At 61.1% G+C, this 16028-nt stretch overlaps 1 protein-coding gene across 1 annotated transcript in view; it reads left to right on the forward strand.

Annotated features, from left to right (window-relative positions):
• ADCY1 (adenylate cyclase 1) overlaps positions 1-16028 on the forward strand; it is a 113118-nt gene that overhangs the window by 46113 nt on the left and 50977 nt on the right. Inside the window, exons 5-8 of the mRNA XM_019450965.2 lie at positions 4075-4202; positions 10323-10481; positions 12753-12894; positions 13891-14046. Coding sequence (XP_019306510.2) covers positions 4075-4202; positions 10323-10481; positions 12753-12894; positions 13891-14046 — 585 coding nt within the window. The remainder of the gene's footprint in view (positions 1-4074; positions 4203-10322; positions 10482-12752; positions 12895-13890; positions 14047-16028) is intronic.

The raw sequence follows: 16028 nt of genomic DNA on the forward strand, positions 1-16028 counted from the left end.
CACGCATCCCGTCAGCAGGTACTGCCCTGCCATTGTCACTCTGGACAGGATCCACCCCCCAGCCCAGCCCGAGGCACAGCAAGCCATCTGTGGTTCCGGGAGCCCTGCTTCCTTCCGGCAGGAAGTGGTTTTCCAGGTCCTACTCTGGGATCTCACAGGAGATCGTTAGCTTCTCACTTTCCAGAAGAGTAAGAACAAATTCTGAGTTCGTACTGATGTTTCCAACTCATTCGCTGGATGACTTTGCTCCTTTCATTTTGACCTGTGTCTGTTTCCCCAAAGCTGGAAATCCCACGGACCATCAACACCGTTCGCTCTTCCGTGCATCTTTGTAGTCGGTTCAGAGCATCATTGCCCCGGGGAGCACCCACAGGACCGCTGCATGCGGTCTGAGATGTCTCCGTTTGTTTTGTTTTTGGATGACGTCCCATTAGACACAGCCTCCCGCCTCTCAGAACAGCTGTGTGTGCGGTCACGCTCCCGACGTGCTCACACTGAACTTTATTTCATTCTGGTTTTGGTTTTCAGGCATCGCTGCTTTCAGGTTTCTTTCTTTAAGTATGTACAGCATTTGTGTGGCTTGGTCTCTCAGTGCAGACCCCAGGATGAGATGTGCAGGGAGGGCCACCCACCTGCGAGGTCAGGTGTCCCGCTGCGTGCCCTCGGACGCTCCTCTCGGCACCGGCTCCTGGGAGCGAGTGCGCACAAGTGACCGTCTGCTGCTGGGCGCTGCCCTCAGTGGGCACGGTGCCTCCTCGGGCCCATCTGGGGCTGCAGAGGAGGGCGCTGGGCTGACGCGGCCGCCCTGCTGCAGGACATGTGTCTGTGCATTGATGGCCTCAACACTACCACTCCCGTGTGGTTCCTCCCGGTGGGCGCAGGCTCTGGGAGAGCAGGACCCTCCTTTGACCCAGCGGCTGGCACAGAAGGGCCAAAGGGAACCGTAGGGATGGTTTAGGGTGCATGGAGGTTGAAGCAAGTGGTTATTTCTGCTGCTTCTCAGCAACAGCCACCCCTTAGATTTTGGGTCCCTGCCCCCCAAGGCCCCCACAGCTGCCTGCTAGGCAGGGCTGGTGGGTCAGAGCCTGTCCTCGACCTTGCAGACCACTCCTGGCAAGCTAAGCATGAGACCTTCCTACCTGGATCCCCCTGCAACCCCTCTGGTGTCACTGGCCATTCCTGTCCCTCCTTGGCCTGGAAGCTGCGGGTTGAGGGTCTCGGGGCCCTCCAGCTTCCCCCCTCCATTTCTCCTGGTGTTCTGCCTCCTTCTTTAGGGCTTGGGCTCTGGCTCCAGGTGCCAGCTTCCAATAACCACCAGGAAGATTTTAAATCAAAACACACCAAAGTCAGCAAAAGATACCTTTCTGTCTCTCAAGCTGGCTGACAAAAGCCAGGACGTTTGAGATTGGAATAACAAGACCAAGTGTCAGTTTCTCACTCCCCCAGTCTGTTCCCGGCTGTGTCCCTGCCCTGGCCCCGTGGTGGGCCGGCGGGCGGGCACCGAGGCTTCGAGTTGGAGGACAGTCTCCAAGGAAGGACACATCTGCTGACAGGCTGTAGTTACAAGGCTGCAGCCCCTGGACGCCACCTGCTCAGTGGCTTTGCTGCAGGCCCCCACTTGGAGACCAGCCATGTGGGGCTGTAATGGTCACACTCGAGGTTCCCTGTGGGCACCTGTCCCCCTGCACTCGGCTCACACACCTGCTTGCCCAGAGACGGGACTGTCAGGACACTCGGAGAAGGGCAGGAGGCGGCTGGGAGCACCTTGCAGCTGAGCCAAGGACACAGGGAAACCCCACGGAGGTGCTGATGGGCACACGTCATCCTTGAGGTGCCCAGAACCGGGGATTGGTGACTCTCCCGACATCGTCTGCAAGAATAGTGCCATGTGCGGTAGGGCCGTGCCCTCTGTGGGCATCTTGGAGCTGAGAGGACGTCCTGACGGTGGGAGCCTTCCACAGGAGGAGGGGGCGAGGCCTGGCAGGTGCCCCTGGTGTCATCTCTGGGCCTGGGGACAGCAGCCTGGATGTGGGGACAGGGGAGGTTGGGAGAAGGACTCCCTCTCCCTGGCCTGCATGGAGTGTCCTGGCCGGGTTTGACTGTTGGGCACAGTGGGTGCCCTCCCACAGGACAGTGACAATGGGGACAGGGGGGTGGACACTCTGGAAGTGCCAGGAGAGAGCCCAGTGCTGCCTGCTGGCCTGGAGGCTTGCATGAGCATGGTGGGCTGACTCCCGGGGGCCCGGCCCTTGGCTCCGCAGGGTGGACATCGGCACCCGGCTGTCCGGCTCTAGGCTCCCAGACACCATCCTGGTCCCCTGGGCCATCCCCTGGGACACAGGGAGAACCCCCTTCTGCAGACGGGGAGGCCTGTGTCCTAACGTTAAGCGGCTGCCCGTGGTCCCTCGGGGGCTGACCTCCCAGTGGTCAGCTCGCGGCCCACGGCTGGAGTCTGGGGCATCTGCGTGCCGAGGGAGGCCCAGGGCTGGGTTGGCGCCTGTCCTCTGATGTGGGGCAGTGGCCGGGCCGCCTCTCAGGACAGAGTGTCGTGCACGAGTGTGCGTCTGCGTGGGCGTGTGGGCAGCGGGAGCCGGGGATTCTCACGTTAATGTGGAGGTTGGGGAGGTGGTCCCGTGGGAGTGAGCACTTCAGGGAGACGTCCCAGAGCAGGATGAAATAGAAGCTGTAGGATGGTTCTCAGGGTGGGGGCGGAGCTCTAGGCTGTCACAGGACGTGGGGGGTCTGTGAGGTGCTCCCCCCATGCCGCGCTGGCGAGGCAGGGCCCTCAGATGCCCACACGCCCTGGCACACGTGACAGATGCAAAGCGAAAACAACGCTATACTTCTCACTGCTCATTTTTGTTCCGGAAAATGTTGTAAATTTTCATAATGTTTGCTACTTACGTTAACACAAGGCGGATTTGTGGGGCGCCTGGGTGGCTCAGTCCATTAAGTGTGCGACTCTTCATTTCGGCTTAGGTCATGATCTCTTGGTTCTTGAGTGTGAGTCCCGCGGACAGTGCAGAGCCTGTTTTGGATTCTCTCTCTCCCTCTCTCTCTCTGCCCACCCCCCCACACTCATGGTCTGTCTCTCTCTCTCTCTTTCTCTCAAAATAAGTAAATAAACATTAAAAAAAAAAAAACTAAAAAAACCCCACGCACTGGATTTGCTATTACGTTTGGAAGCATTAATGCAGTTTGAAGAATTTCTGGGTTGCGTCATGTGGTGAATGTCTGTGGACATGACCCACTTGCGGGAAAGTGTTTTGTGCAGCCCTCTGCTACATAAGGGTGTCCAGGAGGGCTTTCCCAAAGTGTTTGATAGTAAAACTACCTTCCCAGCCATAATCACAGCCCAGATGACTGGTGCTACTGAGTCCCCGGGCAGCGTGCGGGTGAGGCGGGGGCTGGCACTCTTCTTCCCATTGCGTGTAAGCGTGGACGTTCCGTGGTGTTGGCTGCCTTCTGGGTGTCCCTGTGGGCAGCGAGGTCAGTTGCAGACCCTGGTGGTTTGCTTGGGGCTCCGGCCCTGGAAGATGATTCTTTGGTGATAGCCGATCCCACGGCCAGTGGACCCCAAACGCAGGGACCCTGAGGTGGTGCACCTGCCCTTCCCGGGGCTGGTGTGTGTGTGTGTGTGTGTGTGTGTGTGTGGTGGGGTCATGGCCACAGACGGTGTGGATGTGTGGCCGTCCGGGGTGGTGGTCAGAGGGGCGTCGTGCTGGCCTACCTGGGAGACACCCCCTGCCCCCCGGGAAAGAGCTGGCTCCGGACTTGGGGCTTCCCCATCTTGAATTGTCTGCGGGGTTTTCCAGGTGAGCTGAGGGACGGACAGGCGGATGCCTGTAGGGGAATAGGCCTGGGGGAGCGTGGGTGCCCCAGGGTGACCCCGGTCACAGCCGTGGGGGCTGCCCACCCTCCTGAGGCTGCCCTGGCCTGGGGAGGGGATCCCCTGGGTTGGGGGTGTGGGGTCTTGGGGCGCACTCCGTGGTCACCGGCACCCGTGCTGGCGAAGGTGTGGGTCCCTAGCCCCGGCTGCATCACTAACGTGTGGTTTGCCCTCTTGCCCCCAAGGAGAATCACTGTCGCCGCATCAAGATCCTAGGGGACTGTTACTACTGTGTGTCCGGCCTCACCCAGCCCAAGACCGACCACGCCCACTGCTGCGTGGAGATGGGCCTGGACATGATCGACACCATCACGTGAGTGCCCGTGGCCTATGCCGAGCTGGTCGGTGGGTCCCGGGGGCCAGGTCCCAGGGCCGTGGAGAGCCATGCTGCACGGGGAGGCGTGGCGGGAGGGCTCCCTCCCGAGCTGTGCCTCCGTGGCCCCCTCCTCTGCAATTTGCCGGGACAGCGTTTCTTTGTCCGTGACCACCCTGGGTATCGTCAGGTGTGCAGTAATTGTGCACGAAGAGGTCACTCTCATTGTTCAGCCAGACCACACACCCCGGTGGGGGACCGCGCTGGGGAGCCGTGGCTCACATCCAGCCAAGTTCCACTCGAAGGAACTGCGTGTTCTTGCCTTCATGGGCGTGGCTATCCACGTGCTCTCTGCGAGGGGAGGCCTGGCCAGAGCAGGTGTGCATCCCGGGAGCACTGTGCCCTGCCATGCCCCCTTCTTGTCCAGCCTCGTCTCGTTCTGAGCGGATGCAGAGTGCGTGTGGGTCAGGGGGGTGTGGGGCTGGAAGGTGGAGGGCCCGCCTTCTGGCATCTCGGCAGTGCGAGACGTGGTGTGGCCTAGCGACTGGTGTGTGCGTCACAGTCGGAGCCTGGAAGTGGCAGCTGAGTTGTCGTCTGTGGGACATAAATGACTGAGGGACAGAGAAATGCAAGCAAGGGGGCCCTGGAGGGGGGTGGACCTTGCAGACCCAGCACCTGCAGACTGGCCCTCGCCAGCGCCCAGCCTGGCGCCTGCTTCTTGTCGAGAGTGAGTGAGGGGGCCCTGGAGGGGGCAGGGCGGCGTGGTCCCGGTGCCTTGGTGGCCGCCGTGGGCCCAGCGCTAGGGTCGGGGTGGACGGGCCCTGGTGAGTCCTTGTGCGTCCAAACACAAGAGCACATGCTCTCAAGGAGGCCGAGGGCAGGGCAGGCGGGTCGGGGAGGAAGCAGAGATTCGCTGTGCATGGGACTCGGAGGCTCGATGACGTCTGTTCTCCGAGAGGGCGTCGTATCGGGTCACCTGTCCCGTCAGAGCAGAGCGCGCCCCATCATGGGTACCCCATGTTGTTCACACCGTATGTCCTCTGTCACACCACACGCCACACGTCCTGTCACCTGTCAGCGCATCACACGAGTGACGCCGATCACCTGTCACATCACATCGTGTGCTGCGTCACAGAGTACAGAATGTGCCCTGTAGCGCCTCCATCTCCTGTGTGATCCCCTGGGGTAAAGTGGGGCCGCGTTAGGGTCGCAGGCACAAATGCAGGCGGGGGTCGCGTGGTGCACGTAGGAGCCTGTGAGCTAGACAGGGGCCTGACTGGGGCAGCAGACGGCTCTCAGAGTTGGGCCAGGCAGATGGTGCCCTGAATAAGGCAGATGATGCTGGTACCCACCCTTCCCCCTCCGGGTCCTCGTGGCAGCCTGGTGCCCTTCAGACCCTGAGCCTCCTCACCAGGTGGGGCCCCCAAGCACGGCCACCCAGGCCCCTGCACTTAAGACACGGGCTGTGCTCTCATGGGCTCTGGGCCTCACCTGGAGTGGTGCCCGCACTTGGAAGTCCTGTGGGTGTGTCATCTGCCCTTGGGTTTGGCCTCGCGCTGTGCCGTGTGGAGATGTGGACCTGTCCCTGGTCTGTTTGTTCTGGGAAATAGGGTCCCCGTGGCTGTGCCTCCTGCCTTCTCTCATGGACTCCTGGTCCCTGGGGTCCTGCCAGGCCCTGACACCTTGACTCCCAGTCTTGCCCTCTGACGTGGTCCCCCACAGGGCTGGGGGCATCTTGCTTGGCTTTTGAAGGCTGCCCTCTGCCCCCTGCCCCAGCTCCTTATGCCCAGAGCATTCCAGGTCTCTGTCTTGACAAACTGGGAGTCCCTGCTGGGCCCAGGCCCTGGCTCTGCACAGAAATGAAGGCCACCAGGGTCACAGCTTAGAGGTGGTCTCCTGCACAGATGAGCCCTTCTAGGTACCACAGAGCAGGCCAGCGTGTGTCCGCTGCATGGCTGGGCTTCAGGCCGGGACTGCTTCCCAAGGATGCCACTCCTGGTCCTCTGGCAGCCTTCCTCGCTGGCCACACTGTCCCTGGGTGACACACAGAACACATGCAGGACAGAATTTGTTTATCCAAAGGCGGGTCTGCCCAGACACACTGATCGCAGAGCGAAAGTTTTGACTGGAGCTTTGGAAACACAAGAATTCTTGGAGGAGAAATGAGGACCAGGGTGGTGGCCGGAGTGGGCATCTGGGCCTCTGGCCAGGTTGTGCGTGCCACCCATGGAGCCCGGGGAGCAAGGTCTGTGTTCTCAGCCACATCTCCTGTCCTGAGGCCACCGTCTTCCACCTGCGCTCTCCAGAGGAGCGCCATCCCTGTGAGGTCCCTGGTGGCCCTGGGCGGCTGCACTGGGCTGTGGGTGACCAGCAGGAAAATGGTGCCTGCAGACGTACCCGGTCAGGCCATGGAGAGGTCTGCTCCAGGCCGGGGGGGGGCCTCTCAGTGGACGGGGGAGACCCAGATGAAGGATGGTTTGGGCCAGTTGTGAGATTGCTGAAGTGTCTCATGCGGACCCTGTGTGTGGTTCTGGGTGCTCAGGATCGGGGGGGAGATGCTGCTAGTTCCGCCCCGGGGTGTAGACCCACTGTCATCCGGCAGCACATTCGCTAGGGTCACGCACTGCGCAAACACGAAAGTCCCCTGACATGAGCTCAGGATGGGCTCGTGAGGGGCCGGGCGTTTGCTGCCGCTGGACGGAGCAGAGCCGAATGAGTTAACAGTGACAGAAGAGATCTCCTCAAGAGCAGACGCGTGCAGCCTGTGCCCGGCTGGGTGCTGACCCCCCTGAGCCTGGAGGGGCCGAGGATCCTGTCCAGCAGGTGGGAAGGATCATGTGTTGCACTTGGTGGGAAGTTTGCTCCTGTGGGAATAACGGATGGGAATATTTATCCGCTGCGTGTTAAGGCCACACCACGAGTCCCGATGTGGAGGTGGGGGCCCCGGCCCTCACCCTGGGGGGTGGGCACAGCTCCCGGGGCCGGGGGCTCTCCCCGCAGGCCGGCCCTTGCACTCTGCTGGCTCCCCAGCCACTGGGACATTGACTCACCCCCCCGCCCAGAAAAGGGGGCCGGCTCAGCGAGCGGGGTGCGGAGACTCCTCTGCATGGTCCCCTCCGGTTCCAGAGCGTCTGGATTCTGTGCGCCTCCAGCAGTGGGCGATTGTGCACTCACGCAGGGTAGCCCCGTCTGTCATAGGCCTCAGCACATCGTGCGCCAGACCAGAAGCAGGCCAGGGGCCATGTTGCTATAAGACGTAACGCAGATGTGGCTTTGCGGAAGGCTGCGTGTTTGGTTTGCGGTATTGGGTCAGGGGAAGCGAGCGGCCTGTGCTCTGCCTTCTGGGACCCATGCTGGAGCTGGTGGGGCTGCATGGTCCTCGGGGCGTGGACGCCCATGTAACTAGGTCGGAGCTGGGCTGGCCCCGGAGGGAAGGTGCCTCTGATGGTCCTGGAGGCCCCTAGCTGTCTCTGTTCCTGGCCAGCATGTCTCAGGGAGACAGTTCCTGATGCACGATCTGTTGAGAAGCGCCTGTCCAGGTGCCTGAACGTTTGCTGACATAGAACTCAGGTGTTTGAAGCAGAACCTTCTGGAAGAGGGGAGAGACAGAGCCCGCCGGAGGGGTGTCTGGGCTGCAGACTTTGGTTGGAGGCTGGCAGCATGCTGCACGCTACATGTGGCTGCCAGGGTCTCCATGCCCTTTGTCCCTTCCCTGGTGCAGAGGGCACAAATGCTGAAAATGCACAGAAACACCATTTGCAAATTTTCTTACTCGTCTTTCCCTACGTTCTTTTCTTTTTGCAAATTAAAAAAAAAAAAAAACTACCCCAAATTTTAACCTTTTTTTTTTGTCTCAGTGCCTCTAGGTAGAGGTTGGCAAATGACTGAAAAAAGTTATAATTAAGAGAAAAATACATTTCATGTGTGTAAAACTAAATAGGTATTGAAGACACAGCCACAGTCAGACTTCTCAGTAACCCTTTGAATGGTCTGTGGCACACGGACTTCTGAATGCGTCCGTGAACACCTCTGGTTCTGGGGGACGAACGCTTGGTGGACACGGTGGGCAGCGGTGGGCCCCCGATGGGAGGTGGGTCCAGGATTGCGTGAGGCCCCTTGGGGGCAGGGTGGCCCAGCTGGCGGGAACCTGGCGGGAGTGGCGGGCAGTCTGCACGTGGAAGTCGGGGCCACAGCAAGCTGGGCCCAGGGGGCACCGTCCTCAGGTGGGGTGGCTTTGGCAAGAGGAATGGGCATCTGAAGGCCCCATGTTGGGACCCCCAGCAGTGGCGTGGAGCATCCTGGGTCCTCGTGGACCCTCTCCCATGTCTCCACCCATACCTGCACCTGCCAGAGTAGGAGTTAGCAGGCCGTGGCCGTGGCCTTGAGCCTGGAGGCACCAGGGTAGCTTGGCTGCTGTCAGAGCCTGTTGGCACTCGTTCAGCCCCTCCCTGGATTGCACACAGGGAAACTGAGGCTCAGAGAGGGCAGTGGTTGGTGTGGTCATAGTTGCTGGGCCGGTGGGATTTCCCTAGAAATCCTGGTGTCTCCCAGTGTAGGCTCTGCTCCCATCCCCTCCCCATGAGGAGTGGCCGCCTTGCCTGTGTGAGGTTCTGAGAGCCAAAGCCTCCGGACCTCGTCCTCCCCAGGATGCAGTCAGTGTCCTGTCCGTATGTTCTGGACAGAACACCTTTGTTTCATTGTTGAAGCCCCTTGTCTTCCTTTAGGGTTTTTATTTCAGATGTTTTAAGAGCCCAGGCACCCCCATGTCTCTGGTGATTTGGGTCAGCCTGCCGGGAGGTCAGGGTGTGGCCGGGAGCAGTCCCTGATGGACCCTGTTGTACTGGCGCCAGTGATGAGCCCTCAGGGACTGGGGGTAAAGATCTGGGAGGGCTTCCTGGAGGCTGCATCTCGGCTGGGCCAGCTCATGTTCGGGACAAGGCAGTGCACACGAATCGGCTCCAGTGTCGAAGCAGGAGGCGGAGTTTTCGTTGAGCTCATGGGGGTCTGCATGTGGCTGGGCCACAGGGTACCTTCCGCTGGGAGGGGGCAGAGGGCGGGTTGTCTGGTGGAGCTGGCCTTAGGGTGGCGGCCGGTCTCCCTTCCCCCTTGTGATAGGCATTGTAGCCATGGGACCCTCGTGTCCTGCACCTCGGCTTGGCCTCCTGGCCCTTCTTGGTTGGGCTTGGCCGCTGACCCAGGAAGCCTGTCGGGCACACCTGCCTGGGGGTCACTGCGGACAGTGCCCTCTTCCTCCTGTGCAGCCCACTTCTGTCCCTGGGAGCCCACCAGACAGCCCGCTCTTGCCTCCTCAGCGGTGTGGTTTAGAGTTTTCCTTAATAACACAACTTCTGCCCGTTGGGGAAGTCGGAACGAGGAAAACAGCATCGGAGGGCGTCGGCACAGCCACACGTCCCCTTTGCCTAGACAAAGTGTGTCATATGCCTCCTGTGTCTGACTGTGGCGGCACGTCCAGGGGCTGGGAAATGGGGTGGGACACCCCCCTGGATCCCCCCACGGCTGCAGGGAACCCCTTCTCCCACAGAGCGTCCTGCAGGGTCGCCCCACTGTGGCTGCCGACCATAGGCCATCTCCCCTGGGCACCGTGGGGATGCACGCTGTCCCATGTTCTTCAGCTAGGGGTGACCTGCACCCCGGGACCTGCCGACTGATTCCACGTCCACATGTGTGTCGAGGCCCACTTTCCATCCCGTATAGTTTGCTTGGGGGTCAGGCCATGACTTTGGAGCGACAGCCTCCCCACAGGCCAGGTCTGGAGCTGGGGGTCAAACCCCAGCTGTCCCCCAGGGCGCTTGGGCCATGGAGACTGTCAGATGCTCCTGGCTGGTCGTCACCCTGGCCTCTGGGTCAGCGGGTCACAGAGCGGATCGGGGGCTCTGATCTGAGGTCCCAGGCTTGCTTGCCTTCAGGGGCTACCCTGGGTGGGGAGGGGGCAGGAGGCGACGTGGACACAGTGTGGGGTGCCCGGTGGCTGGGGGGCTGAGGGGCCCTGGCCACCTGGGGCCCCACCCGGGGGTCAGGCTAAGGTCAGAAGACCCCGTGCTCTCACCTGGCTGGGCTCCCCTGTGCGTGTGTGTCACGCCCGTGACTCGTCTGTTGCAGGTCTGTGGCCGAGGCCACCGAGGTGGACCTGAACATGCGCGTGGGGCTGCACACAGGCAGGGTCCTCTGCGGGGTCCTGGGCCTGCGCAAGTGGCAGTACGATGTGTGGTCCAATGACGTGACCCTGGCCAACGTCATGGAGGCGGCTGGCCTACCTGGGTGAGTCGGGGCAAGGCGGTGTGCTGTGGGGGGGCGGCGAGGGCAGGGGCGCGGGTGCTGGTCTGTGCTGGGCCTCCGGGACCCCACAGCCTCCACGGGAAGTCGGTCCTGGCCAGAGAGCAGGCCCGATGCCTGGCCACCTGCTGGCGGTTCCGTTCCCTGCACTCACTGAGGAAGGGAGGTGCCGTGGCCTCAGAGCCTTTCCGTGCTTGCACGGCCTTCCTCCTGGCACCGCGGTGTGCTTCGTGTGGTCCCTGCCCTGTGGCTGCTCCACTGTGGTGGCCTCCCCTGCCCAATGAGGCCCACGGCCAAGGCAAGAATGGGGTTCTCCCTCCCCCCGCTCAGCGGCGGCCACGGGAGAAGGGCCTCCAGGCACAGCTATGTGCCGCCAGGGCTCACGTGGCCCCCACGCTGGAGTGAGCGTCAGCCACCCTCGCACCCATGCTGGCCGTGCAGTGTCTGTTCCCGAGCTCCGGGCCGTGTGTGCCTCCAGGGCTCTGCCCCTCCCCCGTCCCTCACTACCTGCCCTCTGCCTGCCCCAGAGACCTGGTTCCTGGGGACACATCTTTCTTCTTCCCTCCTGGACAGACTGTGGGGGACACATAGCACCCGCCTGATGCTGAGGGCTTTCCAAGGGTGCTCAGAGATGATTGTCGTCTGTGAGCCTGGCCGTCCCTGAGCACCTCTCCCGTGGACCGTCACAGCCTCCAATCGACCTATCCCTCCCCGCCCCCCCCCCCCCCCATCTACCCATTCAGCAAACACCCCGTCCACCACGGGGTGTTCAGAGAGTGTGACTAGACTCGGATGGGTGGGTGGACGGACGGGTGGGTGGATGGACAGGTAGGTGGGTCTTGTCACTGCGTGGCTTTCATTTCACGCTGAAACCCCTGAGGCTGGGTTCCTGGGCCCCTTCCCAAACTGGACGCCCTGAGCAGTTGCCCTGAAGGGGCCAGGGCCAGGCAGAGGTGGAATCGGAGGAGGCCAAACACACCCACTCTTCACATGCATCTCCTGGTCTAAAACCGACCCTTTATACCTGCTGCCTGGTACTGCGGCCAATTCCCCGAGTTGACGCGTGAGGTGCTCGCTCCAGGCTGCCCTGGAGCAGACAGCACTGGGTCCTGAGTAAACTCCCCGAGCCCCGCGGGCCCAAGGGGAAGCACAGTCACCTGTGTCTTCCCTGGCTCCAGGATCAGGGGGGCCTCCAGGCCCGGACCTCATGTCCCCTTGCTCCTGCCGTCTGGGAGAGTCACACGCATAGCTGGGCCTCCGATCCCGCAGGACTGAGACAGTGGGCGCTGGCATCCCAGCCCTGCTCGCATCCTGGGAGGGAGCTTCCGGGGCTGACGCTCTCTCACCACAGACATGGGGCGAGTGAGCGCCTGGGGCCAGTGGCAGGCAGTGCTCGCTGGTGAAGGTGGGGCCTTGTCTCACTGGCCTTGCGGCCCCGGCCTGGTCAGGCCTCCCGTTTGTCCTCAGGCCACATCCCAGCTGGGACCCACGGGGGCCTCCACTCCCACCACGTGCTTGCACCTGAGACCCCCTCTTTCCAGAGCCTGGAGCGCTCTGCACTGAGAGCAGTTGCTGAGATTTCTGTGACCCGGGGGACCCTCAGCTCAGTGACTGTGTGCAGCTCCCATCTCTGCTGTGGACGGAGGACCCTGAATGCAGGATGCTCCCCTGCCTCTCCAGAGACCCTTGCTGCTCCGCTGTCCCTGTGCAGTTCTGGGCCAGGCTGGCGGGTGACAGAGTCCCTCCCAGCGGTGAGGACTCTCACTCATCCTGCTTGAACGCCCTGGTCCCTGCAGGAAATCAAGGAGACATGGTGGTTTGAGGACCACTTTGCACACTGGGGAATTTGCTTTTCTCCGCAGACCCCAGTGCTCAGGTCTCTGGGAGGCACTGGGGCTGAGGGGTTCTGGGGCTGCTGTGGGTTTTCAGGCTCACGGTTCTGCTCCGGGGCGGGTGTGGGGAGGCATCGACTACGGATTCTCTTTCTCGCCAGAAAATGTGCCGGGATGAATGTGAACGCTCCATCTGGTGTGGGGACAGCGAGACTGGGCAGGGCTTGAGGTCTTGGGGACACTCTGCTTCTCCCCTCACCCCACTGCTGTTTTCCGTCCTGCTGAAGGTTCTTGTCGTCCCTGTGGCTAGGCTCCCACCCCCTCCCTTCCCCGGTGACCTGCGTGTGACATGTGTGACTCGGCGAGCCTGACCACTTCTCCTGCACGTGCCTGTGCTCAGGGACGCCTCTGCTGTGTTTTGCAGGAAGGTCCACATCACGAAGACGACCCTGGCGTGCCTGAACGGGGACTACGAGGTGGAGCCAGGTCACGGACATGAGAGGAACAGTTTTCTGAAAGCTCACAACATCGAGACCTTCTTCATCGTGCCGTCACATCGGCGGAAGGTAGGCGCCAGGACCCTCCTGCGTGGACACAGACAGGATGGCGTGTCCACCCCCTGGGCCAGGCCTTCGGGGTGGGGGGAGGGGTTTGAGGGGAGGGGTGCGTGGGGGGGCATGGGGTGTGTGTGGGGCAGGGGCTGTGAGCTCCTAGACTCTCCGTCAGAGTGCAGGGTCCTCTCAGGGGCTGGGCCTCCTGCAGCCTCCCTCCTCACCTCCCTGGTCCTTTACCACCTCTCCTGGAAAACAGGTGAGGGGTGGGGGGAACGCTGAGGGGTGCTGTGCCCACAGGAGGATCGTGTGGGGGGGCGCTTGAGGTCACTGTGTCCAAGGAAGCTGATTTGGATATGATTAGAGGTGACCTTTTCCTTTTAGGGCTCAGGTGAGAGGTTCAGGGCACAACTGAGGGGCTCAGGACACAGGTGAGGGTGCAGGGCACAGGTGGCCCCAGCTCTCCTTCAGGACATAAGCGTGTCATATGTGGGGGACAGCTTCAAGCTTCGCTGTCATGGTGCGCCCACGGATCAGGGCTCTGCGGTCCCTGAGATGCAGCAGTCCCTGTGACCTAGGGACCATGGGTGAGGGTGGCCCTGGGCCAGGACAGGCTGGGCTCGCGAAGAAGGGGAGAGAGTGGCAGCTGCCAGCAGGGCCTGGAGGAGGGCCGGGTGAGGGGTTAGCACTGGGCCCCAGGGGGATGGGAGTGGAGGGTGGTCTCTGAGGGGCAGGGACCACAGGGGTCGGCATGTGTGGTCCTTAACCAGGCTTCTGGGGTCTCCCCCTGGCCCGGCCCCACAGCTTTCTGCTGTTCTGCCCCCGGATGCCGGCTTCACTCTGGTTTTCCGAGGCCATGGGTGCGGCTCTGTGCTGTGGGACCTGGTGCCAGTTCTGTTCACTTGTTTGGTCCCTGTGACCTCCTGGAGTGTTCCCGTCTTGTTCATGCTCCAGGCTGGAGGGGCAGCATGGTGTCCTCACTGGGTTTCTTTGTGCCACGTGTCGACACAGATATTTCCAGGGCTGATCCTCTCTGACATAAAACCAGCCAAGAGGATGAAGTTCAAGACCGTGTGCTACCTGCTCGTGCAGCTGATGCACTGTCGGAAGATGTTCAAAGCAGAAATCCCGTTCTCTAATGTCCTGACGTGTGAGGACGATGACAAGGTAGGGGCCGCCATGACATGTGAGGACGATGACAGGGCAGGGACACCATGACGTGTGAGGACGATGAGGTAGGGGGTGCCGTGACGCGGGAGGACGGTGACAAGGCAGGGGGCGCCCAGACGTGGGAGGATGATGACAAGGCAGGGGACGCCATGACATGTGAGGATGATGACAAGGTGGGGGCGCCATGACACGTGAGGATGACGATAGGCAGGGGGGCTGTCATGACGTGTGAGGACAACCGCCAGCGCTGGTCCCTGAGCAGGTGCACTTCGGCCGGGTCAGCCCTGGCCTTTTCTGCTTCTCAACCTTGTAAATGCCGTTCAGGGCTGGGCTGCTTTTGCTTTCCTGCAAAAATCTTTCTGGTATCTTGTATTTTTATTTACTTATTTACTCTTGCAGTTTGGTTTTCCATGTGTGTATAGGGAAATTCGTGCTCAGACCCCCAGCCTCTGGCTGAACCCGCCCTCCAGATACTCGCGCATGTCAGATGTTCTGTTGGGAGGTCTGGCCGTGGCCTGCGAGCCGGGGGACCGTCAGACAGGCCAACCCTCCACAGGGAGCGCCTCTGGCTGCCCCTCCTGTCCCAGGCCTCCCGCTTTGCCTGCACGCTTCTCCGTGGTGGAGTCCTCTAGTGGATGGAAGGTGGCCTCCCCTTGGGTGTCCCTGCTGTGTGGCCTGGCTGCCAGGATTTTCCACCTTTCCTCTCGGCTCGGTCAGAGCCATCTTTGGGTTTTCTGGTCTCCTGCTGGGTTGTGGGGTGCTGCTCTGCGGGGGTCCCCACATCCACTCAGCCACACGGGCCTTGTGTTTCAGGGGGCGGGGGCCAGGGGCCGTGTCCCAGAGCCCCGGAGGAGCCTGGTCTGCCACCCCTTCCCAAGCGGCTCTGAGCCTCGCCCTCCTGTGTCCTCGTGTCCTGGTGCCCAGCCACCATTGCTCCGTCGGTGACTGATTTCCATCTCCCGAGAGCGCACTGCGCCCCTCACTCCCGGTTTCCCTGCCGTGTGGGTTTTGTGCGTTAGAAGGGATTCCATCCCTGCTTTTGGGGGAGAAGCTGCTGGCTGGGACTCCTAGGGGTTTGTTGCCTCCAAGGATTTTTTGTGGTTTTGCTGGTGAGTTCGTATTTGTGAGAATGTTGCTGGAAACCCCTGGACAGCTTTGCTGGTGGTGAATTCCATCAAGAGTGGCCTTCCCTCTGCCAGGTACCTGGATGGGCTTCACGTGCCTGGCAGGTGTGTGCACGTGTTCCTGGGGGGACCCCTCTGTGCAGAGCCGGGTCGAAGGTCACGTTCCTCACCGTCCCCTGTGTGAGGTCTCTGCACGTCAGTGTTTGCCGTGGGGCCTGTGGAGGCACAGGCTTCCGTTAGAACTATGACTTCATGGCCCACCCCGCTCGGGCCCCTCTTTGCTACGATTGCCCCGTGAAGATGATGGGCTCTAGAAACTCCGAGTCTCCGGCAGCAGAGGTGTGTCAGGTACCTTCCTGGCTTGGGCTTCTGAGTCCTGACATCCTCCCGCGATTTCCTTTTCTCATAGCTTCTTGTGCATTTGGAAGTGCGTGTGTGAGTGTGCATATATGTATGCACGTGCATGAGTTTCTGTGCATGCATAGGTGTGTCCGTGTGTATGCACATGTGTGTGTTTTCATACGTGTGTTTGCCTGTGTGCACATGTATACGAGTGACTGTGCGTGCACGTGTGTTTGCATGTGTGTACCTAGGTGTGTGCATGTGTGTTTGTGTGCACATGCATGCATAGTGTGAGTTTGTGTGTGTGCATGTATAGGTGTGTGCATGTGTGTGCACGTGTGTGTGCATTTCCATATGTGTGTATGTGTGAGTTGGCCTGTGTGCACATGCATATGAGTGAGTTTATGTGCACGTGCACGTGTGTTTGCGTGTGTGCATAGGTGTGTACGTGTCTGTGAATTTGCACATGTGCATGTGTATGTGTGTGTGTTCTGTGTGTGCATGTGCGTGTGA

Source organism: Panthera pardus, unplaced genomic scaffold, assembly GCF_024362965.1.
Source record: "Panthera pardus isolate Hobbes unplaced genomic scaffold, ASM2436296v1 HiC_scaffold_8, whole genome shotgun sequence".
NCBI classification, from domain to species: Eukaryota; Metazoa; Chordata; class Mammalia; order Carnivora; family Felidae; genus Panthera; species Panthera pardus.